Source organism: Peromyscus maniculatus, chromosome 7 (genome assembly GCF_049852395.1).
Source record: "Peromyscus maniculatus bairdii isolate BWxNUB_F1_BW_parent chromosome 7, HU_Pman_BW_mat_3.1, whole genome shotgun sequence".
Classification (NCBI taxonomy): Eukaryota; Metazoa; Chordata; class Mammalia; order Rodentia; family Cricetidae; genus Peromyscus; species Peromyscus maniculatus.
The window spans coordinates 17,615,256-17,640,947 of NC_134858.1; the positions used below are offsets into that span (position 1 = coordinate 17,615,256).

Below are 25,692 nucleotides of genomic sequence, written 5' to 3' on the forward strand. Positions count from 1 at the left end.
GGAGGTGGTCTCTCTCAGTGGGCGTGACTTGAGCACAGTTGAGACCTCAAAGCCCACCTCCACAGGGACACACTTCCTCCAACAAGGCCATACTTCCTAATAGTGCCACTCCCTTTGGGGACCATTTCTTTCAAACCACCACAGGGCACTAGTGAGGTAGCTCAATAGGTAGAGGTGATTGCCCCATGCCTGATGACCTCTGAATTCAATCCGTGGAGCCCACTTGGTAGAAAGAGAACCAGTTCCCAGCTTGTCCTGGATTCCATCCCCCCTGCCACTGTCATACGCATGCATATGCAACACACACAATCAATCAATCGATGGATTAACTTTACAGATTTTTAGTAGATGGCGACAGAGCCTTAGAGCAGGGTCTTCCAGGTGTCTGTATCTATGTGGCTAGGCTTTTGCCTGGCCCATGCATGATCCTGTGTAGTCAGTCTCCTGAATGGGCACTGGGTGGGCCATCCAAGTGGAAGAGCATTGGCCTTTCTTACCTTCAGGAGACAAGTCAGGGTTCCCAGTAGATGTTGTGCCCTGAGCCAGCCATGCTGGAAGGACGTCAGTATGGGGGCCACCTCCCTCCCTAGCCGGGCCCCAGGAGCGTGCATCGCGGCCTCTCTTTGTCGACCTGGGTGCTGGCTGTCCTATTTTACCACTATTGACCCTGAAGGCCATCGAGGAGGGCACGCTGGAGGAGATCGAAGAGGAGGTCCGGCAGAAGAAATCCTCACGCAAGCGCAAGCGGGACAGCGAGGCCGGCTCCTCCACCCCGACCACCAGCACCCGCAGCCGTGACAAGGACGAGGAGAGCAAGAAGCAGAAGAAGCGTGGACGGCCACCTGCCGAGAAGCTGTCCCCAAACCCACCTAACCTTACCAAGAAGATGAAGAAGATCGTAGACGCTGTGATCAAGTACAAGGACAGGTAAGCTGAGACAGCGGCAGAGGGGTCCCTGTGGGGTGTCGTTCAACATAGGGTGCAGGACCTGGTACTCACCAGCACTGAAGGCCTGTGTTTTGATGCCCTTCTTAAAGGGCTTGTGATCTGAAGCAGGGACAGGAAAAGAAGAGGCGGCGGGATAGAGAGGCAGGCTTGGACGTGTCAGCAAAGGTGCCATGTGCCAGTTGCTGTCTGAGGAAGGGCTGCTCCGGAAGAACGGGCCCTGCCGTAGCTGCTGTAGCTGCTGTAGGTGCAGCTGTTGGAATGGCCAACGGTTGAGTGCGGAGAGGTTGTGGCTAGGTGGATCATGGCAAAGAGGCCAACATGACTGCAGCCTCTGGCTTTCCTGCTGTATGCCTGGCATCTTGGTGGTTCTCCCTCTCCCTGTGTTTAAGGTCATTCAGATGTTGAGAGTTGTCTTGTTTCTTGCCAGGTTCCAATCTTGGAGGGAAGCCTATCTAATAAGATCAGCCACATATGAGGTAGCCCATGTTTTGGTCTGTGGCCGGCATCAGATGGCGCTGTTCCTCTATGGGTGGTCCTGTGGTTCCCATGCAGGCCTTGACTAGCAGGAGATGGAAAGCATGAAGCTTGGGACTTGCTCATCTTTCCATTGCATAGTGTCTTAATTCACCTTTCCAATGCACACTGACCAGTGCCAGCCCCTTAATTGGATTTTTTTCTGGTGACAGTATTCTGTGACTCAAGAAGCAAAGTGAATCATCCACAGGGAGAGTTAGCAGTCATGCGTCTTCTCACACCATTTGGGAAGGGTCCACAAGTGAAACCGCTCAGGTGTGGTTGTGGTGCCCAAACCAGTGCATGCGCATTGGCTGGTGAGATGGCTCCATGGCTTGGCACCAAGCGTGATGACCTGAATTTGATCCCAGAGACCCACTGGAGGGAAGGAGAGCCCCAGCTCTTGCAGGTTGTTCATTGACTTCATATGCACATCTGCACAGATCCCCTTGTAGATCTGAAACTGAGGGGGTGGAAGAAAGGGGGTGTCGGCCTGCTTTGCTGCCTTTACCTCTCAGGCAGATTCCACACCGGAGGCAAATGGAGGACTACTTCCTGTGCAGAGGGATTAGCTTGTTTAGATGCTTGTTCTAGATATGGAGTGTGTAAAAATCCAATGAAAATAACTGGCCCGTGGTTTCTTTCTCCTTTCTTTTTTAAGTTTTATTTTGAATTCTTTGTGTGTATGATTGTGTGCCTGCACATGTGTGCCTGGTTTCTAACAATGTGCTTGTGAGGACACTGAAAACGAAAGTGAAAGAGATTGTTGAAGGTCACTGGGAAGCAAGACGGGCTTGAAGTGAGCCCTCCAGAGGTTCTGGATAGCCTCTTGAGAAGGCAGCCCTTGACCCTCTTAGATTTTGCTTTGAAATAGATTATAGTTGTAAAACTCAGAAAGGTCAAACAGTGTTCCAGGAGAAACAACCCGCTGATCTTCAGTGCTTGGGTCACCCTTCAGTGGGACACAGAAGCCATCCACCATTAATGGCTGACAATCACTTCACCATAGGATGATTCCCTTATAACAATGCAGACTCTTACCAGACTCTGAGACGATGAGCTGATAGAAGCATGGACAAGGGGTGTGAAGACACACCTCCTAAAAGAATGTCCTGGTGACTCGTCTCCATGAGAAGGGGTGTCAGGGTCTCTGCGTACATCAGAACACCAGGAAGTACACAGTAAAACCAGAGTGACCTCTGAGTGCTGGTGCACCCTTGTCAGCCCAGCTTTGGAGTGGGGCTAGGGCTGAGATAGGATGGTCACAAGTTTGAGGCCAACCTGAACTACATAGCGAAAACCTGTCTCAGAAAGCAACAAAAATGAGCCAGCGAGATGGCCTAATGGGCAATGGCACTTGCCACCAAGGCCAGTGGCCTGAATTTGATACCCGGGACCCACGTGTAGACAAGTTGTGACTCTCCCAAGTTGTCCTCTGACTTCCATGTGTGTGCTTGTGATACAAGCTCCTACATGTACACACAGTAAATAAGGAACATTAAAAAAATGAGCCGATGCTGGATGGAGCACTCGCCCTTAATCCCAGCAGCACTCGGGAGGCAGAGGCGGACAGATCTCTGAGTTTGAGGCCAGCCTGGTCTACATGGAGAGACCCTGTCTCAAAAAAACAAGCAAAGGAACAAAAATCCTAAAATTAATATTTTTCACTAAAATTGAGAAATTGGGAGACTGTTCGCGCCAAGATATCCCAAATTTTGGCAGTTGGTGGCAAGGTCATGAAGTGACTGACCCTCATCCTCTCAGCTGAGCTCGGCGTGCAGTCTCTGTCTGGGTTCGCTGCTGTGTCCCAGGAGCCCAGCCCGTGTCCATAGCAATGGGGTTGCAGTATTTTGGACAGGAATCCACCCACAGGGAATGAATCTTTGGCAGCCATAACCCCCTCTGAGAGCTCTGGACACAGATAGTGCTGCACCTAGAGGGCCTTCACCTGCAGAGCACCCTGTACTTCAATGTGGATGAAGTTCCAAACTGATCCATGGTGCTGGGCAGTGAGCAGCAGTTCTCTCCAAGAGGGGCCTGACTAGAGAGCTAGCTGCCTGAGAAGGACTCTGGGTAGTTAAGAGTGTTCTTCCTTTATTTCCAGATGTGTGCCTAACAACACCAGGGTCACTGACTTCCTTGGACTTTAGTGTATCGGAAGGAGGAGCACATGTGAAAGACTTCCTAGCAGTGGCAAGGCCTTGGTTGTTTTCAGAGGAACCAGTTTGTTCTTTGTGTATTCTGTGCCCTCCTGAAAAAAGGCTTCCTTCACCTCATGTCATTATCCATGGCTGACAGATGACTCACCCAGCAGTAGAGCAGACCCAGCGCACAGATATGATCATGATTCGGTTAGTAAGGTGAAGACTCAGAGATGGTTTGTCCAGATGGCTCTGTTGTAGGCCACAGACTCCTTGGGTGGAGTTAACGTGAGAGTCGATGCCGAGCACCTTGTTGGGGGATGTGACTGTGCTTATGGCTGACTCTGGGGGACAAAATGCCTTTGGGGCTTAATACCTGGTTTCTGAGTAACCTCACACCTAGATTGCATAGTGTCATGGAGCCCAGAGCTCCACAGAGGGAAAGATTGTAACAGGATGCCTCTGAGGGTGGTGGTGAGCTCTGGTTTTGTTGAAAGCAGGTCCCTTTGCCCTAGCATGGGTCACTGATGGCCACAGTCACGTCACCTGAGGAAATCAGCCTTGCTTCATTTTCCTTGTCAGAAACCTACCTCATTTGTCAGAGAATTTTAAAAATGATGTTTAGGTGCAACATTGATTTATTTTGTGCATACTTCTGACACGGAACTAAATTTGCCACTAGGAAGGCAAGCAGAGCTGTGAGACAGCACATTGTGAGCTTACAGAAAGTCTGGCTTTGTCGTGGTAAAAGGACAGAGATTAAAGCAGCCAAGGGAAGTAGCTAACAGGATATCCACAGTTCTGGTGATTGATGGAAGGTCATGCGGCCAACTATACCTTTTCCTCAGTTGCAGTAGTTCCCAGGAAAGTCGTGGTTGCTGTTTCTGGAGCAGCATCTCCCCGCTGTCCCTCCCTTCCTGGTGGCATCACAGACATTGCCAATTTCCCTGCAAATGTTGAGACAGCTGGGGGTGCCTTGGCACCCAGGGATTTTTTTGTTGGGACTCTTGTAGTGGCGTAGCTGGCTACTCACATGGCTGACCTCTATATCCACCACCTCTGCTTGTCAGTCAGACCCATAGTCACTAGCCTGAATCACGGAGCCCTATCCCCTCCAGAATGGCATTTCAAGGGCTTAGAGGTCACCTTGCAGCACCTGAGGGCAGAGGCCACAGATTCTTTATGACATACCTGTCACACAGAAGGTTCTGAGCCATCACTGGTCTCTGGCATGGCAGGCAGTATTCACAAGCCAGGCCTGATATCTCTTACCCTGTTGCAAGTATGCCAGAGAGAACATGTGAAGAATAACACTAGCATCAAACTTAGTTTTGTTTTTTATTTTAGACAGGAGCTCACTATGTAGCCCTGGCAAGCATCACATTTTTTTTTTTTTTAATATCTGTGAGTGTATGTCTGTGAACCATGGGTGTGCCTGGTGCCAGAGGCCAGAAGAATGTATAGGAACCCCTAGAATTGGAGTCATAGGTGATTGTGAACTACCATGTGGGTGCTGGGAATTGAACCTGGATCCTCTGCAAGAGCAGCTAGCACTCTGAACCATCAAATGGAACATTTCAAGGAAAACATTTGAACCTTTTGTTGTTTTTGAGGCATGCACTTGCTTTGTAGCTTAAGCTGACCTCAAATTTAAGGCAGTCGGACTGCTTCAGCTATCTGGGTGTTGAGGTTACAATTGGGATCTTTTCAGTTTGCTTCCTGAAGCCCTCTGCTCATATACACAGCAGGCTGAGTTCAAAATGGAGCCTGAAGGATCAGAATCACCTCAGTGCTGCTTTCTCTCCTCCCTGCCCCCCCAAGACAGGGTTTCTCTGTGTAGCCTTGACTGTCCTGGAACTTGCTCTGTAGAACAGGCTGTCCTTGAACTCACAGAGATTCCCCCTGCCTTTGCTTCCCAAGTCCTGAAATTAAAGGTGTGCGCCACCACCGCCCGGCCCATAGTGCTTCTTGACAGACACTGAAGAATGATTTTGAGCTAGATCATGTACCTGCTTCTGGGTGACAGCTAAGTTACACATCCATTTGGCGGCCTCCAGGAACTAGTGCTGCTGGATCCAAGGCAGACTGCTGTGGAGAGACAGGGAAGCCCTTGCTGTGTGAATGCTGCTAACCATTGAGTCTGTGCCTTTCTGACCCAGCTTGAGTTAATACCACAGAGCTGACCTTGTCTCCATAGCACCCACTCACAGTATACCTTCCTACCGTGGCACACAGCGAATAGGGAACTTGAATTGTGTGGATCTTTGAGTCAGTCCACCGGCTGGCAGGATTGCCCACATGAGCAGAGCCCTGGGAGAAGAGGAGGGTAAGGGTCAGTGAGAGGAGACAGTGTTGGCAGAGAGAGTTGGCAGTGCTGGTACCCAGGACAGAGGTCTGCGAGGGTGAGCTGCTCTCCCTGCAGTCTCAGCCCTCTGTCCACGTTGGAGAGCCTGCCAGACTAAGAGCAAAGCTGGGCCGGGCACACGCAGGGCTCAGCACCATCCCCAGCACCACCCCCAGCACCACAGCACACAGCCAGCCAAAGACCATATTGCCAGAATGACGTGGGAAATACAGGTTTTTACTTTGAAAGCAAAACATAGATGAAAATTAAGTATGGACTCAGGGGTTGGGTGTACCTTGTCCTGGGCCAGGGAAAAGCAAGGGCAGCAGGCAGATCCTTTCAAGTGCATAGGGACAGGTCTCAGCGCACTAGAGGGTGCCGCCTCCGCTACCCCAGGCTGTGGACCTCTCGGAGCCCTTGCTGCTGTGTAGAATGTGTATTCCACACTGGTGCTGAGGTCATAGTGACATGTTTGCCTCACAAGTTGACACTGTGGGTTATAGAAGAAAGGGGGATGGTTTCTGCACTTGACACTTGTGGGTGGTGGGCACATTCACACTACCAAGCTGAGCATATCTGGCCCCATCTCTTTTTCTGGAAGTTTGAGAGTCGTAGATTTTGGAATTCTCTTCTATCCTTGTGCCTCTATTTCCAAATGGAAAAACAAGACTGAGAGGTCAGGCCCATGGAAAAGTGAATGTGGGCAGGATGGAGCTTCAGGCCCAGAAATAAACCCAGCACTGCCCAGGACTTCTCAGCAAGCCATACTGTCTCCTTCCAGTCCCTACTCAGTGTACAGAGGCAGAAGGTAGATGTTTTTCAGAGGAGAGAGGCTGTGCTCTATGGGGAAAAAAAAAGTGTGGGTTGTTGCCTGAGGTACCTCTTCAATTAAATCTGTCCTCCTAAGTAAAGGAACCAGGCCCCAGTCCTCAGGGAAGATGGGGCAGATTAGCCCCAGGGCTTTCCAGCCCCTCAGCCTTTGAGTGACCTCTGGGCTTGCTGCCTACTGGTTCCATGTTTATGGCCAGCACCATCTGCTTACCACCTGGCCCAGAAGCTGCAGCAGACTTTGGCTAGAGGAAGGCCAGGTGAGCCCCAGGCCAGGCCACAGACAGAGCTCACTCAGCATCTCAGGGCAGCCCTGGCCTGCTTCCTTGTCTAGCCACCTAAGACTATGAGCTCACCTTAGAATCTACTTGGAAAAGCTCCACCTGTTCTGATTAGAAGGCAGATTCCACCTTGGGCTTCATGTACTGGGCCAAACATTTACACACGAAGGAAAACAGGCAGCTAATAATGAAACCAGTGATCAGTCCATAGCTTACAGGCAAGACTGATAGATAGGATGCTGTGTAGAGTCTGGAGCAGCTGGGTCCTTTGCCCAACTGCTCTGTCCCCCTGGAGTCAGCAGCAGCCTATGTCCCTGGGAAGGCCTTCTGTTCAGCAGAAGGTCCCAGGTTCCACTTGCTAAGCCTCCACACATGGTGTATAGGCTGCCCCTCGATGGCATGATCTCCTCACCCAGTTACCTCAAACTCCCCAGCCCATGTGTTCTACTAGATCAGAATATCCCGTGGTCCTTTGGCTCCCAAGTTCCTGATGTCTCAAAAGAGGATTGAGGTGTCCTTTGACAGCAAGATTGCTGCCATAGTCACAGATGGAATGCTGACAAGTTCAGTCTGGGCTATTGTCACCCAGTACTGCAGACAGACCTCGGGCCTCCTCCATCTTGCCTCTAGCCTCAGATAACTTGGAGAGCCATGACTGGCCTTGCTGTCCCTTTGCATCTGCTTCCTAGTCCTCAGATGCTTTCTTGGCATTACCATGGACCTGTGGTCACCTGTTCCGTTCTCTGCTTGACTTCCACCACTGTCATGCCATATTCAGGCTCTCTTCATCAGATGAAGGTGTTGAATTGTGTCCTATACAGCACTGGGCTCCATGGGAAGTCTTCCAGACTTCTCAAACCCTAGGCTCATATTCCATTGTTAACCAGCATGACACCATAATAAAACCTTTGGTTCCAGGGCTGGGCTGTGCATCCCTTGCCAGAGTGTTTGCCAGGCATGCACAAGATCTTGGGTTCCATCCCAGCACCTTGGAAGTGTGCACCTGTAACCACCAGCATTGAGGAAGTGGAGGCAGAAGGATCAGAAGTGAATTCAAGGCCAAGTTGAGACACATAAGACTCTGTCTTTAAAAGACTTGGTCATTTATGGCCGTGGTGGTGCACACTTAGGGAGGCAGAGGCAGGTGGATGTCTAGGTTGGAGGCCAGCCTAGTCTACATAGAGAGTTCCAGGACAGCCAGGGCGACACAGAGAAACCTTATCTTGAAAAAACAAAAAAGAGAAGACTTTGACAAGTAGCTGTTCCTGAACACTGAGCCAGGGTGGAGAAAGGCCCTGCCCATGTGGTGGCAGCACAGTCAACAGCCCCACACAGGCTGCTGGCTCCCAAGAGGCCTGTAAACCAACTCTGGGTCCTCCCTGGCAGGGCCTCAGTAACTGCAGCCTGGGCTCTAGATGGTGTCCCTTCTGTAGTGGTAAAACAGGACAGGGAATGAAGTAGTGGTGATCTCTTCTCTAGGAGTCAGCACAGAGAAACAGAGCAGCACTGTCCCCAACTGTCCCCCTTATCGTTGGCTGTGGCTAAAGCAATGAAACCCAACTGGGAAGCCATGGCCATGGCCTCCCTCCTGGATCTGGGTTGAAAGCAGGGCTCTCCTAGCTCGTTCATGCCACTCAGGCACTGGGAGGTTCAGCTTCCATTTCCCTCAGTTCTCATCCTGCAGAGGCTTTCATCAGCACCAGAGCACGTCCGACTGGAGGCACGGGTAGGCAGGTGGCATCTGCAGGGAGCTCTGCAGTGGGTCTGTTAGGAGGTGGTGTGCACAGGACACCTGGACACATCTTTCTTCCTTTGTGCCTGTCTCGTCCCATGCCGGTAAGACTTGTAAACAGTAGTGCAGTCTGTGACTCGTGGCTTGCCGTGGGTGAGGAGGCAGGCAGGCAGGCAGGACAGGGTGGGAATACTGAGAACAACTGGAGAGAGCATCTTGTCAGGGTGATCAATCCTCAGCTAGTGGTGTGGTGGGGACGTTTTCAAAGTGTATGTCTATCCAGTGTGATGCTAGGCAGATGTCTCTTCAACGGGACAGTGAGTCCCTAAGACTTTAGATCTGTTCAGCCCAGAACACCGAGAAGAGAATGGAATGAGCCACTCATCAAACGGGTGTTTGCCATAATCGAGTCCAAACCCCCTTCCCAGAAAGATGAACTCCCAGGTTCTGACAGTTTCTGGAAAAGGCTGCAGGGTGCTCGCAGCCTTCAGGATGGTGCTTAGCTTCACTGTGCACCCAGAAACACAGCTCATACCATAGAGATGCCAGGTCACAGCCTCACTGCAGAATGACTAAGGAAGGAAAAGAGCCGGAGTGGATGCAGTAGCCCCAGGCCATCCCTCTGCTGCCAACTTAGTGCCTGGGAGGGTTTTCTGTGACCGAGCACTTCCTTTTCCAGTATGTGTCCGCATTTTATTCCTGTTGCTCTGATAAGACACCCTGAAGATAACAACTTAAGGAAGAAAGGGAGTTTTTAGCTCACAATTCCAGGTTACAGTTCATCAGAGCAGTGAAGTCAAGGCCATTTCCACTTCCAACATCTAGTTACATCACATCCAGTCAAGAGCAAGGCTCTGAATGCATGCATGCTCCATGGCTGAGCATTTGATTAGTATGTGTAAGGCTGGTTCAGTACCAGCATCATGAGAAATGTGTGGGTGGAGTTAGAAGCAGCCTGTGCCAGAGATCTCGAGAAAGGTTCCATTTGCATCAAGGTGAGGTGTATGATGATAGGGTTACGTGGGGAGTGGCACTCAGTGCTGATGTCAGTGGACAGTCTGGAAGAGCTTGGGAGCTAGGAAGCTTGGCAAGTGGGCCCGGGGATTGGGAGGGAGCCTGCGTGGTACTGCATCTCAGTTGTGAAGTTTAGCCTCCCAAAGTATGGCATTGACTGCCCAAGAGGTCCTCACAGTGAGTGCCTGGCCTCGCCTGTGCACAGCCCTAGGGTTCACTCATGTTTCTGAAAAAGGAAGGGACTGTGTAGGCCTTTCTTCCTCAAGGGTGCTGTTGTTCCTCAGGTTCTTGGGACATGCTCCTATGTTTTCTTTCCAGGAAGAATGTCTCGTACCATCCATGGTCTGTCTGATCACAACTGTCAATCTTCCAAACTGAATTATAGCAGAGGACCAATATCTACCCAGTAACCACGTGCCATATCTATGTGCAGACAGAGTGGCAGGTAGCACCAGGGCATAGTATCCCCGTGTGAGTTTCCTGTGCAAAGGCAAGTGTGCTTGCCTGGTGAGCTGTGTGGCTTAACTTGCTAAGAGCAGAATTTTCTGTCAGTCCAGCTGTCCTCCAGCAGCCCCCACTGCGCGTCACAGGATGGAAGGTGGCCTTGAGCTCTGGTGCCAGGTGCTGTGATAGCACCAACAGGAATAGCGTGGAGTGACGCACTGTCAGCATCCCAGAGAGCAGAGAGCTAGAAGAGGTGGGCATACGGGGCAGATCTCTGTGATTTTTGAGGCCAGCCTGAGCCATATAGTGAGTTAGTTGCAGGCCAGCCAGTGTGTAGAGGGAAGGAACTCAGAAACAAAAAGAAAATTCTTAGAAGACGCAGAAGTCAGTCAGCATTGCTTTGTTTACAGCCCAGGACTCCTCAGGGTTGGATTGGAGACAGATGGCAGTTATGTCAGGTTGACCACACGACTTACCCACAAAGGTAGGTGTCAACCAGGTTCTGGACTGAGCAATACTAAGCAATCCAGAAAACTGCCGGCTTCCTCTAGATCAGTGGTTCCCATCCTATGGGTTTCTAATCCTTTGGGGGTCCCAGATCAGATATTTACATTACGATTTGTAACAGGAGCAAGATTACAATTATGAAGTAGCAACAAAATCATTTAATGGTTGGGAGTCACCACACCAAGAGGAGCTGTGTTAACGGGTCTCAGCATCAGGAAGGGTGAGAAGCACTGGTCTAGATGGCGAGCCACTCCCGGGGAAGGCCATCTCCAGACCACAGGAGAATGGCTGCAGCAGCTTTGGTCACCACCGGGCCTGGTTTCATTTCTGGTACTGTGATAAGATGCCCTGAGAAGAAGCAGCTGAGGAAGAAAGAAGGGCTTACTTAGGTCAGAGTTCAGGGACAGTCTGTCCTCGTTGGGAAGGAAGTCAAGACAGGAACTAGACCCATCACAAGCACAGTCAAGAACAGAGAGAAATGAACGCATGCCCCCTGCTCTGCTGGCCTTCTCCACACCTACCAGTTCAGGACTCTAGCCCAGGGAATGATACTGCCCGCTTCTAGGCTGGGGCTTCCTTTATCAGATAACAGTCAAGGCAGTCCCCACAGGCACACCAGTGGGTCGTCATCCAAATGCCTGAATACCAGGGGAAACTTGAGACAGGGGTCTCTTTAGGATTATCCAAGTGTTGCAGAGCTGAAGGGAAAGTGAACTGTTTCAAAACACTCAAGGCTCTTCCTTTTGCGTTTGCGTCACCTGAATTTAAAGGGGGGGGGGCTCTTAAGCCTGCCACACTGGGGACATCTTTTGTTACTGAGACAAGGTTTACTGAGCTGTCCAGGCTGGGCTTGAACTCCTGGGCCTCACCAGCTTGTTAAGTGCTATTCGTATGCCTATGCCCACCTGTCTGCATCAGTGGGAAACAGTTCTTGCTAAGAGTCAGGATTGAAGGAAGCCTTGCTGCCGTCAGTAGGTTCTGCTTAGACGATTCCACAGCAGGGACTGGGGCACGGCTCGGTTCAGGAGACCTGGCCAGTGCCCTTCAGTAGGAACAGGAAACTCCCACAGCAGGGATATCTGCAGGTGCAGAAAGCTAGGCTAAGCCACATCCACTGCTGGAGGGGATGTGCTCTGGCCTTCTTGAAGGAGGAGGAAGATTCTAGTTCTATACACAGGCCGGGCATGTCCATATGCTGCTGCTGCTGCCCGCGCATGCGCACACATGCACCTGGCCCCCATGCTGGATGGAGGAACAGCTGGAACACAGCTGGAACCTTTGCTTTCTCAGCAGGAGCAGAATTTGAATTGCTGCTGTGTGTGGTGGCAGTTGCTCTGTATGGCACGTGTCATGCAGGGACAAAGCTTCCTCTTGCTGTTGTGTCTAAGGGACTCTTGTGTCTGTATGAGGGATTGTGACTGCCATGCACTGAGATTTTTCTTTTTCTTTTTGTGGTGCTGAGATGGAACCCAGGGTCTTGTGCATGCTAGACAAACACTCTACCAATGAGTTCAGTCAGGCCTAGCCACTTAGACTTTTCTAAAACAAAACGAAAACTTTTATTATTTTGATCATAGTCACTTCCTACTCGGCACCCTAATCATTATCTACCTCCACCTTCTAATGTTTCTTTTTCACCCCACCAACTCCAGTCTGTGCTGCCCGTAGTCTCGTTGGTGTGGGACAGCCACTGGAGTGTGGCGTGTGGTTGGTGGTCGGTTTTTGAGATGGGTTCTCACTGTGTAGCCCTGGCTGCCTTGAAACTCAGTGTGTAGACTGGCTAGCTTCGCCTCACAGAGAGCCTCTCTCTGCCTGTTGAGCACTGGGGTTAGTGTGCACCACCACCACCACCGCCACCACACCACCACCACCACCACCACCACCACACCACCACCACCACCACACCACCACCACCACCCCCGCCTATTTTGAATTTAGGGTTTTTAAGAAGAGAAAGAGTGAAGTTCAGAGTCATTCTTAGCAACACAGCAAGTTGGAGGCCAGGCTGACCTATGTGAGAAAGAAGAAAGGGAATCAAGACTAGAAGGGTGCTCGTGAGGTGGTTGTGGAGCTCAGTGCCCCAAGGACCCTCCTCCATACAGATAGCTGCTTCCTGGCCCTGGTAGGCATGGTCTCCTCTACCCCGCTCACTGGCTTGCCTGCCACTTGAGAACTCTGAAGGACTGGGCAACTGTGTGTCAGGTGATGGACCAGAAGACAGGGCATTCTTGCCCCTTGCACCAGCCACACAGATCCTAGGGAGCCTGCTTCCCACCCTCCCTCCCTCCATCCGCTGGTGGATGTGGTTGGTCCCATCTGCACTTAGACTCTCCGCAGAGCCTGCTCACACTACTTTCTGCAGGGCCACTACAGTGAGCACTTCAGGATCAGGAGCCAAGACAGCAGTCTGGGTGGTCCCAAGCCACGGTCCACCCTTGTAGGAAGCAGCAGGTGTCCCTTTGGAGAGCCCAGGACACAGCTGTACTCAGCCTCTTTCATCCTGGGGTTTGTGCCATATGCTCTGAAGGCCTCTGCCTTTGGGGATTGTGGTCTCAAGAAGGTACCTGTCATGCTCTTCCTGCTCAAACATGTATGGCTTTCGTAGTATAAAAAGTAGGGTGAGATGAGTGTGGTGGTGAGCACTTGAATCTCAACACTCAGGAGGCAGAGGCTGTCCTGGCTGTCTGTACCCTGAGGGTGGCAATGTGACACTCCTTCCAGGGCTGGGCTTAGAGATGGCAGCAGACTGCATACACAGCCTGCCAAGGACCTGGTTATCTGTCAGGAACGTTTTAGCAGTCAGAAGACCTCAGACACTTAAATGGAGTGGGGTGCTCACATTCAGTCCCAGCCCTTGGGAGGAGACAGGCTGATGATCTCTCAGTTTGAGTCCAGCCTGGTCTTTGTAACGAGACACTGTCTCAGAAAGATAAAAGGACTCCCTGGTCTTGAAATTTTGGTCCTCTGTCCTTGTGTGGTGGTACAATGTCCCTCTCAGGGACACCTGGGAGTGACACACACTGTGTCATCTTGCAGCAGTAGTGGACGTCAGCTCAGCGAGGTGTTCATCCAGCTGCCCTCGCGCAAGGAGCTTCCCGAGTACTATGAGCTCATCCGAAAGCCTGTGGACTTCAAGAAGATCAAGGTGTGTGGGTGCCGAGACTGGGGCTGTGGGAGGACAGCCAGGTCAGCCCAGCAGTCACAGCGTGGGCAGGCAGGAGGCCATGGGTGCCCAGAGTAAGGCCTCCCTCCCTCCTTCCCTCCCCACAGGAACGCATCCGAAACCACAAGTACCGCAGCCTCAATGACCTGGAGAAGGATGTGATGCTGCTGTGCCAGAATGCTCAGACGTTCAACCTCGAGGGTTCCTTGGTGAGCACCCTCACGGCCATCATGCCACCTGCCCTTCATCCCTCTGCAGCTCATTCATGGGCTTGGTTTGTTGGGCTTCAGCAATTGGGGCTGTTCACTATTGCCGAAAGCAATGTCTCTTCTTTAGTGGTGCAGAGACCACACACAGCTGCCTACCAGCCATGTTGCCTGTCTCCAGTTCAGTTTACTTTATATATGGATGTCTCTGTGAGGGAATGCCTGCATGGGTTTAGACAGAGTTTCTCTGTGTAGCTTTGCACCTTTCCTGGAACTCATGTAGACCAGGCTGGCCTCGAACTCACAGAGATCCGAGTGCTGGGATTAAAGGCGTGCGCCACCACTGCCCGGCACCAAGTGTCTCTGTGAGGAAATGCCTGGCAGTGGTCCCCATCCTGCATCTGGCAGGCTCCTCCCACCTTTGAGAGGGGTGGCTTCCAGGAGATGGGTTTTGCTTTGTTAGGTCAAGGAAGTGCCACACCAGCAGGATTGTGTGTTTCCGACACCGTCCATCTTTGTAGACATCAGGGCATTGAAAAGTGGAGTCAGTGAGGGAGAAACTGGCCAGTGCACAAACGGCATTTTGTCATCCAGGGAAGGGTTGTGGGGTGGCCTTGCTGAACAACAGCAGGGCTCCAGTAGAAAGCCACACAAGCCCTCTGTCCTCACAGATCTACGAGGACTCCATCGTCCTGCAGTCTGTCTTCACCAGTGTGCGGCAGAAGATCGAGAAGGAGGATGACAGTGAAGGGGAAGAAAGTGAAGAGGAAGAGGAGGGTGAGGAGGAAGGCTCCGAGTCTGAGTGTGAGTAAGGGAAAGGGGCAGAGACCTGCAGTGCAGCCGCTCATAGATGACCTGAGGTGCCAGCTGGGCCTCACTGAACCCTTACTTCCTTTTTGCCCCACAGCCCGCTCTGTCAAGGTAAAGATCAAGCTGGGCCGCAAGGAGAAGGCCCAGGACCGACTGAAGGGGGGCCGCCGGCGGCCAAGCCGGGGGTCCCGGGCCAAGCCAGTTGTGAGTGACGACGACAGTGAGGAGGAACAGGAAGAGGTAAGGGCACTGCAGCCCTTAGCTAGGCCACACCTCATCCCAGCCAGTCCCAAGTCCAGGCCACTCTGCAGATGGGTAAACTGAGGCTCGCCGTTATGTGACCTAGCCTGTTCACATATCCATGTCTAGCAGCTCACAGTCCAGACCCAGTCCCACAACCCAAGCAGCAGCAGTGTGCTTAGTTCTGGTAGCAGCAGGTTCCAGAGCAGGAGCTTTGTGCTTGTGGTGAGGCCTGCAGAGCAGCCAGGCAGGACAGGACAGGACAGGTCTGTCCGAGGAGAGATGACCGGGGCCACCAGACCTGTGCCTGCACATTGGAAGCCTTCCTGCTGTGTGCTGCCATGAGACATAGGCTTAGTCCTCAGGTTTCCACATAGACCAGTGAGTTAAAAATAGGACCGGAAAGAAGATAGCCCAGGGATAATGACACCAGCTGCTATTCCAGAGAACTCAGGTTCAATTCCCAGCGTCCACGGCTGGGCTCATACCATCTATAATTCCAGTCCCGGGGATCCAGTGCCCTCTTACGGCTTCTGTAGCCATGAGGCACACATGATACACAAACATACATGTGGGTAAAACAACTCATACACATAAAAATAATTTTAAAAATATAAAATGGAACCCGTTGATAGTGGCACACACCTTTAATCCCAGCCCTTGGGAGGCAGAAGCAGGCAGGATCTCTGAGTTTGAGGCCAACCTGGTCTACAGAGTGAATTCTAGGACAGCTAGGGCGACACAGAGAAACCCAGTCTCAAAAACCAATAAAGTAAAAATGGGGAGGGGCTGGGGAGATGGCTCAAAGTTCAGTTCCCAGCACTCACGTGGGTGGCTCACAGCTGCCTATAACTCAAGCACCAGGGGATCCCAGGCCTCTAGCCTGAATGTCCATACTCATGCCACACACAGACACATACCTAAACATTGCATAATAAAAATAAACCAGGTGTGATGGTATGTGCCTTAATCACAGCAGTAAAGAGGCAGAGGCTGGCAGCTCTCTTAAGTTCCTGGCCAGCCAAGATAGAGACCCTACTTCAGAAACAAAACAACAACAAAAACCCAAGTTTTTGTTTGTTTGTTTGTTTGTTTGTTTGTTTTAGATAATCTGTTTCTGTGTATAGATATTTTCTCTGCATGTATATGCCACGTGTGTGCCTGATGATCATGGAAGTTGGAGAGGGCATTGAATCCCCTGGAACTGGAATTAGAAAATGTTGTGGGCTGTCATGTGGGTTCTGGGAACTGAACCCAGGTCCTCTGGAAGAGCAGCCTTAACCACTGAGTGCTCTTAACCACTGAGCTACCTCCCCAGCCCTAAAAAAAAATTTTTTTTTAAAGATTTATTTATTTACTATGTATAGTGTTCTGCCTGCATATATGCCTCCACACCAGAAGAGGGATCCAGACCTTACTGTAGATGGTTGTCAGCCACCATGTGGATGCTGGGAATTGAACTCAGGACCTCTGGAACAGCAGCTGAGTGCTCTTAACCTCTGAGCCTTCTCTCTAGCCACCCTAATAATAAATCTTAATAAAATAATGACTGTAGACATAATGGAGCACTCCTGTGATCCCAGGACTTGGGAGGTAGAGGCAGGAGGATCAGGAGTTCATGACCATCTTTGGCTGCGTTGCACGTTTGAGGCTGGTCTGAGCTGCATTAGACAAACACCAAAAATGGCAGTCAGGAGACAGAGCATGTGTTCCTACTCAGAATGGCTATAATTAGCCGGCTGCCTCTTGGAGGTTTCCTTGGTGGCCTGTCCTTCACCCCCAAGCCAGTTTCTCTCCGTACAACAGGCCCAGTGGTAACAGGGCTGCCATGGTGCAGGACAGGGGTCAAACTTTGATGTTTTCTTTCTGCTGTATCAAGATAATATATTCCTTGGGATCTGAGATCCATAGGCTTTTCCACAACATTTGAAAACCCGTGACTTCGGGAGAGTGCCTAGGTAGCAGCCCACTCACAACCTGTCTCCTGTTCCTCCAGGACCGCTCAGGAAGTGGCAGCGAGGAGGACTGAAGCAGACATTCCAGAGTCCTGACCCCGAGGCACACGTCCCAGCCGAGATGGAGTAGCCCTTAGCAGTGATGGGTAGCACCAGATGTAGTTTCGGACTTGGAGAACTGTACACATGCACTCTTCCACATTTATAGGCAGAGAAGAATAGGCCTGTCTGTCGGCCCTGGCCTGGCCTTGAGTCTCTCCCAGCATTAATGTCTAGAGAGGGGACCTCTTGGAGGCACCATCCACCTCCCCAGGCCCAGTCACTGTAGCTCAGCGTGGGTGGATGCATGCGCGTGCCGTCCACTCCGTGTACTGTATCTTACTGGACAGAGCCGCCTCTCCGGGAAGTTCACAGGCCCCGCGGGTATGTCAGTGTCACTGGAGTCAGACAGTAATAAATTAAACCAATGACAAGCCACCGCTGGCCTCCCTGTGCTCCTTGTCACTACAGTAGGGTCAAAGACTTGGGCAAAGTACTGGCCATGTCAGAGGTACAGGTTGGGGTTTGCATCATACATGCCAAGCAAGCCAAATCAGTGAGGTGTGGGTTCAAGTGAAAGCCTCCATCTCAATGTGTACAGTGGAAATCAAAGAAGATACCCAACATCCATCTCTGCCCTCCATGTCCATATGTACACACACTGAACACGTGTACAGGTGTATACACACACTGCTCATACACACATCCACGTGGGGCAGTCCATAATTTGAGCTGGGTAGATGGCACCACAGGAAGCAGGACCAGACCCCAATCCAGTCCAGCAGTCATGTGCTCTAAGATGGAGGCATGGAGAAGCCTCCAGGCTCTCAGACTGGCATGTAAGGGCAGTAGCAAATAAGAGACCCTGCTTCAGATGGGGAGCCAGAGCCTACATCCAATATTGCCTTCACAGATGAATTTGTATTTAAACATATACAAAAATAATTCGTTTTAAATTACTAGGTGTATTTATTTTCTGTATGAGTGTTTTGCCTGCATGTATATATGTGTACCATGTACTTTTCTAGAATGCATAGAGGTCATGTGAGGGTATTAGATCCCCTGGGACTGGAGTTACATGTGGTTGTGAGCCATGTGGGTGCTGGGAACCAAACCTGGTTCATTACAACAGCAGTAAGTTCTCTTAACCACTGAACCATCTCCCCAGGCCCCCAAATAAGTAATCTTTTAAAATAAGATTTAAAGGCCGGGCAGTGGTGGCACACACCTTTAATCCCAGCACTCGAGAGGCAGAGGCTCTGTGAGTTCGAGGACAGCCTGGGCTACAGAGTGAGTTCCAGGACAGGCACAAAGCTACACAGAGAATCCCTGTCTCGAAAAACCAAAAAAAAAAAAATAAAAAATAAAAAAAAAATAATAAGACTTAAATAAATAGTTCCGACTTGCCTTGGCCCTGTGCTCCTAAGCCCCAGTTCTGCCTGCAGCCGTCCCTTTGCCCTCCAGGTCTCCGTTACTGTTCAGCCGTTGCCCACCTGTAGCTGCAGCTGCTTGGGTGCCACGGTCCCAGAAGCACACAGTACTGCCAACCAGTGCAGGCCTGCCAGGCTCTTCCTTTGGCGCCTAGCTCTTTGAGCTCTGTTTTCAAACTTAACCAGCTTAAAGTGTGTACAGCTTCTAGGGTTCTGCACAGATAACAGTCGCTGCCTGAAGCCTTGGCCCACACATGTGCCACTGAGGCTCTGCACAAGCTCTAGCCCTTCAGCACATCCCCGAATGGCTGCTCTCTCCTCTGTGTCCATCACTGCTGCTCCTTGAGCAGGGTTTTAAAGAGGATTTCTCTATATAGCCCTGGTTGTCCTAGAACTCTCGATGTACACCAGGCTGTAGACCTTGAACCCACAGAGAGCCACCTGCCTCTGCCTCCCAAGCGCTCTGATTAAAGGTGTGCAACCACCACTGCCTGGCTGCTTTACTTTGTTTTGAGACAGGGTTTCAGGTAGCCCAGGCTGACCTTGAACTCGGGTGTAACTGCAGCTAGCTTTGAACCTCCTAATCCAAAATGCTGAGGTTACAGACTTGTAATACACTTGACTGGTTCTAACTTCAATGTGCTTGAATATTTAGAAAACCAGTTTGCGCCGGGCAGTGGTGTTGGTGCACGCCTTTAATCCCAGCACTCGGGAGGCAGAGGCAGGCGGATCTCTGTGAGTTTGAGGCCAGCCTGGTCTCCAAAGGGAGTTCCAGGAAAGGCGCAAAGCTACACAGAGAGACCCTGTCTCGAAAAAACAAAAACAAAAGAAACTCCTATAGAAAACCAGTTTGCGCCGGGACTAGAGAGATGGCTCAGCAGAGGCTCCAGGTTCAATTCCCAGCACCCACATCAAGGCTCACAACAGCACTGCATGCATGCAGGCAAAGCACTCACACACATCAAATAAAGATGCCTGCTTTCAATCCCTGTAGTTGCAGGGAGATCTGTGATTTCAAGACCTGCATAATGAATTCCAAGACAGCCAACGGTTCGGTTCGTAGAAAGTTCAAAAAAAGGGAAAAGTTTTGTTTTGGGACCAGTCATGGTGCTGCACACCTTTAATCCCAGCACTCGGGAGGCAGAGGCAGGTGGGTCTGTTTGCATTCTACATAGCAAGTGCCTGGACAGCCGTCACTACATGGATGAGAATTGATCTTTGAAAAAAACAAAAGGCCTGGGAGCCAGAGAGGTGGCGCCTTTACTTGATTTGTAGAGCCCGGGTGGTGGCAGGGCGATCCCACTCCCTCGAGCTGTGCTCTTGAACTATAAACAGGGTTTTTACTTCTTCATGTGCATTGGTGTTTTGCCACAGAACTGGAGTTACAGACAGTTGTGAGCTGCCATGTGGGTGCTGGGAATTGAACCTGGGTCCTCTGGAAGAGCACTCAGTGCTCTTAACCGCTGAGATGTTTGCCCTCTGAGGTTTGAATTCAGGCCCTTCAGATTATGAGGTAGACGTGCTGCCTACTGTGCTAAGAAAGCACTAAACAAGATTTTTAATGGCATTTAAAATCTAGAGTCTATCCAGGCATGGTGGTACACGCCTTTAATCCCAGGAGGCAGAGGCAGCGGGATTTCTGAGTTTGAGGCCAGCCTGGGCTACAGAACAAGTCCCAGTACAGCCAGGGCTGCATAGAGAAACTGCCTCAAAACAACAAAGAAGCAAAGATAACACACCAACATGTGGGTGTGATGATATAGTTCATTATAAACAGCAGCAAAGTCCAAAGTGGGCCCGACGGGTTCTCGAGAACCTTGCACCTCTCTTCAGGGTCAGAAACAGCTCCCTCATCCTTCTGTCTCTCTGTGCGACACTCATACATCCCGCTACCTTGTGGCCTGAAGTGGCTGTCGTTATCCCGGCTATTTAGACTGTATTCCAGCTGTTCACGAAGAGCGAGGAGGGTCACCCCCCCCCCCCTTTGTTGTAACTGTGCATCATTTTTCTATGCTGTTGACTGCACAACTGAAATGGCCGTTTTGTGAGCTGGGACCTGCATCCTGTCTCATCTGAGAGGCAAGAAACGAGGGCTGGATTTAGAAGTGCAATGACCCAGTACAGGACACTTTGGGTTCAGCATCACGGGCACTGCCGTGTGTCATGGGGACGTGGGCCATGTAGGGTGAGAGGTCAGAGGAGCAGGTCTGCCTTGTCCCAAGCTGCCCTTGGCCTGAGGCTGGTGACAGCCCCTTCCGGCCCCACCCCTGCTGCCCTGTGGTGGCCTTTCCCCTCTTCCCTGCTGGTCTCACCCCTGAGCTTTCCAGATCCCAGTGTCTAAGGGATTCTGCCCACTTCAGAGATGGTTCAGGTGGGGCCACTTCTCCAAAACTGTGAGATCCAAGCCTAGGTTTCAGGAGTGCTAGGGGCCTGGAGGAGGGGTGCAGAACCTGGAAGGTGGAAATGTCTTGAGAAGAGGTGTGGGTTACATTGCTAGGAAAATGGCATCAGGGCTGGGGGCTTGGCATGTCACCTCCCACCCCACGTGCTCCACTGAGACTCACGCTCCAAACCCCGGAGAAGGCTCAGATCTCTTCTTCCCTTCAGCACTGAGAAAGAATGGAGCCACAGAAGAGACCCCCAACTGCTGAAGCCGGTCACCAGGACCAGTGTGCCACCTAGTGGGTAGAGTGCTCACCTTCCCGGCGAAGGCCTGGCCTCCCCTCTGGAGTTGCATAAAGTCCTTTGACAGCCACAAAATCCCCAGCCAGGCAGTGGTGGCGCACACCTTTAATCCCAGAGTTTAGGAGGCAAAGGCAGGCGGATCTCTGCTGTGGGATGTCTTTCTGTATGCTGTGAATATGTGTTGCTCTGATTGGTTGATAAATAAAGCCATTTGGCCTATGGCAAGTCAGGTTATAGCCAGATGGGAAATCCAGGAGGGATACAGGAAGAAGAAAGATGGAGGCGGAGGAGACGCCATCCCACTGCCCAGGGAGCAGCATGTAATGGCACACAGGTAAAGCCATAGAACACATGGCGACACACAGATTAATAGAAATGGGCTGAGTTTAGTTATAAGAGCTAGCTAGCAAGAAAATTGAGCCATAGGCCATGGCCATGCAATTTGTAATTGATATAAGCCTCCGTGTGTTTACTTGGGTCTAAGCGGCTGCAGGACTGGGAGGAACACAGGAAAACTTCCAGCTACAGATCTGTGAGTTCTAGACCATCCTGGTCTACAAAGTGAGTTCCAGGACAGTCAGTGCATGACACAGAGAAACCTTGTCTCAAAAAACAAGGTAAAAAAATTTCTAAAAAATTTTTTTCTAGACAGGGTTTTTCTGTGTAACAGCCCTGACTGTCCTAGAACTAGTCTATAGAACAGGCTGGCCTTGAACTCACAGAGATCTGCCTGCCTCTGCCTCTGCCTCTGCCTCCCTAGTGCTGGGATTTAAGGTATGGGCCACCACCACCCAGCTAATAAAAAAATTTCAATTAAAATTATTTTTGTGGGGTAGGGAAACGTGTGCCACAGGTCAGAGGAAAAATTGTGGGAATTGGTTCTCTCCTCCGTGTGGGTCCTGGGGATCAAATTCAGGTTGTCAGGGCTGATGACAAGTGCCTTTACCCACTGAGTTATCTCACAGGCCCCAAAGCCCTTTATTAAAACCCCAAACAAGGGTCTGGAAGGCGAGCTCGACAGGTAAGAGTATTTGCTGCTCTTCCAGAGGACTAGAGTTCAGTTCCCAGCACTACATCAGCTCGGTAACTCCAGCTTCAGGGGAGTTAGGTGCCCCTTTCTGGACTCCACAAGCACCTGGAAGTGTGGGGACACACAAACAATGGCCACCTACCCATGGGACTCTGGTGCTTAGTCTCTGGTAACCTTTGACCTTCATGTTCTCAGGATCCTTCTCCTCCCCCCCCCCCCCCCCCCCCCCGGCTTTTACACTCACTTGCCATCTGCAAGTTTCATCCATGGGCCCCTAGATAAGAACTGAGCTTTGCCCTCTGGTGTTCGCAGGGTCGGTGGGCACTAACGCCTTCATACTCAAGGGGCTCGCCCTTGGGCTAGCCAAGTGGCAAGGTGGGTAAAGGCGCTGCACCAAGCCAGATGACCTGAGTTCTACCCCTGGACCCCACGTGCTGGAGGGTGAAAACGACTCCCCTCCTTAGAGGCACCATGGCAGGGCCCTTCACCCCAAACACACACCCCGTTCTCATGTCCTCAGTTTGGCTGACTTCAACCTTCTCAACCACTGTAGCCATATACAGCCCTGGGTGGAACTACACAGGCCGATGTCTGTCCTCCTGGCCCCGCAGCCTCAGGGCTCACGGGCAAACATGCATCTCCATTAGCCTGTGGCACATGACCGTCCATCTCTAGTGCTCCGGAGTGTCCTTTCCACGCCCTTACAGGCCATGGGACAGTCGGTTAAAGCAGTATCTGACCTTGTTCCGATGGCCCCCGCTGGTGTCTGAGTTCTCATCCATCCCCTCCGCTTTCCACTCTGATTCAGACTCCTACCCAGCCTCTCCACCTAACCAGCCCATTCCCCTCTTCCTTAGCCCCTCCTGCTGTCCCCCCACCCAGCATGTGAGAGCACCCCGGAGGTAGGTGGTAGAGCTGGTTTCTCTTCCGCTCAGGAACCCTCTCTGGTCGCCACCTCGGTCTGGACAGGAGCCAGCCCCGACCCCCAGCCCGTGGTGGCTCACTAGGCTGGCATTGTCGCATTGGTTTTTGATATGTTGTCAGAACTCCGTTTGAGCGGAGTAGAGGTTTATTCTCATCTTCCCGGCCATACAGCAAGGTACCCGTCAGGGCTTAGGACACACCACTCTGGGTGTGGCACCTTAGGACAGAGGGGAAGCAGGCAGGCTCGACTTCCCTCCAGCCTTCTCCACTGAAGCCAGCAACTTACAGTCTAATCATCACCTCGGAGAGAAATCTCTGGGCATGAGAGTTTCTAGATAGGTTCACTGAGGTAACCTAACACGGAGGTGTCACCCTCATGCGGGTGGCACCATCCCACAAGCTGGGATCCTGGACTGACTAGAGGAGAAGCAGCTCATCCTCACCTCAGGCTCCGCCATTATGCCCTCCAGGCCATGATAGCCAGCCTCCCCTCAGTGGCGGCCAGAATAAAGCCTTCCTTCTTGTCTTTGTCTGCATCCAGGCCACAGGCCCCTCAGCTCTTCCCTGGTGCTGCTGACAGGTCACAGGAGTCACACCAGTCCCTCCCCGCCCCTGCACCCTGAGGGGGAAATGTCCTGTGTCCTCAGAGGCAGGAATGCAGAAGAAAGCCCGAGACTCTCAGGCCTTGCTCAACCCTGAGTCACCGCTTTGACCTCATCATCCCACAGCTTGCTGTATGTGTGGCTTCCCCAGGTGCTGCCACACAAGCCTGGGGCCCTGAGACTGGTCCCTGGAACCCATGAAAAGGGGGAGGAGACAGCCAACTGTATAATGTTGTCCCCTCCACACATTTGTGTGCTCACAATAATAACCATAAGCAACTTTTTTTTTTTTTTTTTTTTTTTTTTTTGGTTTTTTGATACAGGATTTCTCTGTGTAGCTTTGGTGCCTGTCCTGGATCTCGCTCTGTAGACCAGGCTGGCCTCAAACTCACAGAGATCTGCCTGCCTCTGCCTCCCGAGTGCTGGGATTAAAGGCGTGTGCCACTGCCCGGCTATGAGCAACTTTTTATGTCCTCATTCCATCATCCTTGCTGGGCATGATGCTGTGCAACTAGTTCAGCTCAGGAGTCTGAGGCCTAGGAGTTCAAGGCCAGGCTGGGCTACATAGCGAAAACCCACTTTAAAAAACAAAAAAAAAGGCTGGAGAGATGGCTCAGCGGTTAAGAGCACTGGCTGCTGTTCTGGAGGACCCAGGTTCAGTTCCCAACAACCACATGGCAGCTCACAACTGTCTGTAACTCCAGCTCCAGGAGATAACAATACCATCTTCTGGCCTCTGAGGGTACCGTGCACACTTCAAGCACACATATCTACATCAGGCAAGATAATCATACACATAAATAGGTTTTTTTATAATTTTTTAAAAAATTTATTTATTTATTATATATTCAACGTTCTGCCTGCATGTATGCCTGCCCACCAGAAGAGGGCACCAGATCTCATTACAGATGGTTATGAGCTACCATGTGGTTGCTGGGAATTGAACTCAGGACCTCTGGAAGAACAGCCAGTGCTGCCGGGCAGTGGTGGCGCACGCCTTTAATCCCAGCACTCGGGAGGCAGAGCTAGGTGAATCAGGTGAGTTCGAGGCCAGCCTGGTCTACCAAGTGAGCCCCAGGAAAGGTGCAAAGCTACGCAGAGAAACCCTGTCTTGAAAAAAAAAAAAAAGAAAGAAAGAAAGAAAAAAAAGAACAGCCAGTGAGTGCTCTTAACCTCTGAGCCATCTATCCAGCTCATAAATGATTTTTTTTTTTTTTTAAGGAATCACTGGGCAGCACCAGGCAGTGGTGGCGCACTCCTTTAATCCCAGCACTCAGGAGGCAGAGCCAGGTGGATCTCAGTGAGTTCAAGGCCAGCCTGGTCTACATAGGGAGTTCCAGGACAACCAAGACTGTTACACAGAGAAACCCTGTCTTCAAAACAAAACAAAAAGAAACTCCAGTGGCACAAACCTTTAACCCCAGCACTTGGGAGGCAGAGAGTTCTAGGTTAGCCTGATCTACAAAACAAGTTCCAGGACAGCCAGGGCTACACAGAGAAACTCTGTCTCAGGAAAAAAGCAAAACAAATCAAAATCCCAGGCCAGGCATGGTGGCCTTTAATCCCAGAATATAGGAGGCCGAGGCAGGTGAATCTCTGTGAGTTCCAGTCCAGCCTGGTTGCACACAGAGAGACTGTCTAGAAAAATAAATTAAAATAAAATGAACAAGGAAACAAAAATCAAAATCCTTGGACTAGAGCGAGGAGTCTTAGTCAGGGTTATTGTTGCTGTGATGAAAGACCATCCTGGGAGAAAGGGTTTATGTGGCTCACACACCCCCACCCAGGCACTGAGGGAGGCCAAGGCAGGAGCTGAGGCAGAGGCCATGGATGGGAGCTGCTCACTGGCTTGCTCC

General features: G+C 51.2%; 1 protein-coding gene and 1 long non-coding RNA gene across 13 annotated transcripts in view; one reads left to right on the plus strand and one right to left on the minus strand.

The window, feature by feature from the left end:
* The window catches only part of Smarca4 (SWI/SNF related BAF chromatin remodeling complex subunit ATPase 4), a 94,007-nt gene extending 76,404 nt beyond the window's left edge, over positions 1-17,603 (plus strand). For 4 of the 12 annotated variants that reach the window (XM_076575858.1, XM_076575863.1, XM_076575860.1 and 1 more), the window contains 6 exons: positions 664-927; positions 13,789-13,897; positions 14,023-14,124; positions 14,793-14,925; positions 15,029-15,171; positions 17,168-17,603. In XM_076575858.1, coding sequence (XP_076431973.1) covers positions 664-927; positions 13,789-13,897; positions 14,023-14,124; positions 14,793-14,925; positions 15,029-15,171; positions 17,168-17,200 — 784 coding nt within the window. In that variant the 3' untranslated portion in view covers positions 17,201-17,603. The remainder of the gene's footprint in view (positions 1-663; positions 928-13,788; positions 13,898-14,022; positions 14,125-14,792; positions 14,926-15,028; positions 15,172-17,167) is intronic. The other 8 variants (XM_042280512.2, XM_042280514.2, XM_076575865.1 and 5 more) reach the window with 3 other exon arrangements.
* Positions 5,587-6,436, minus strand: LOC143274200 (uncharacterized). The gene is made up of 3 exons (XR_013052647.1): positions 6,242-6,436; positions 5,818-5,912; positions 5,587-5,690 (listed from the first exon to the last, which is right to left on the minus strand). It is a non-coding gene; the product is annotated as an uncharacterized LOC143274200 (long non-coding RNA).
* Positions 17,604-25,692: the final 8,089 nt, after the last annotated feature.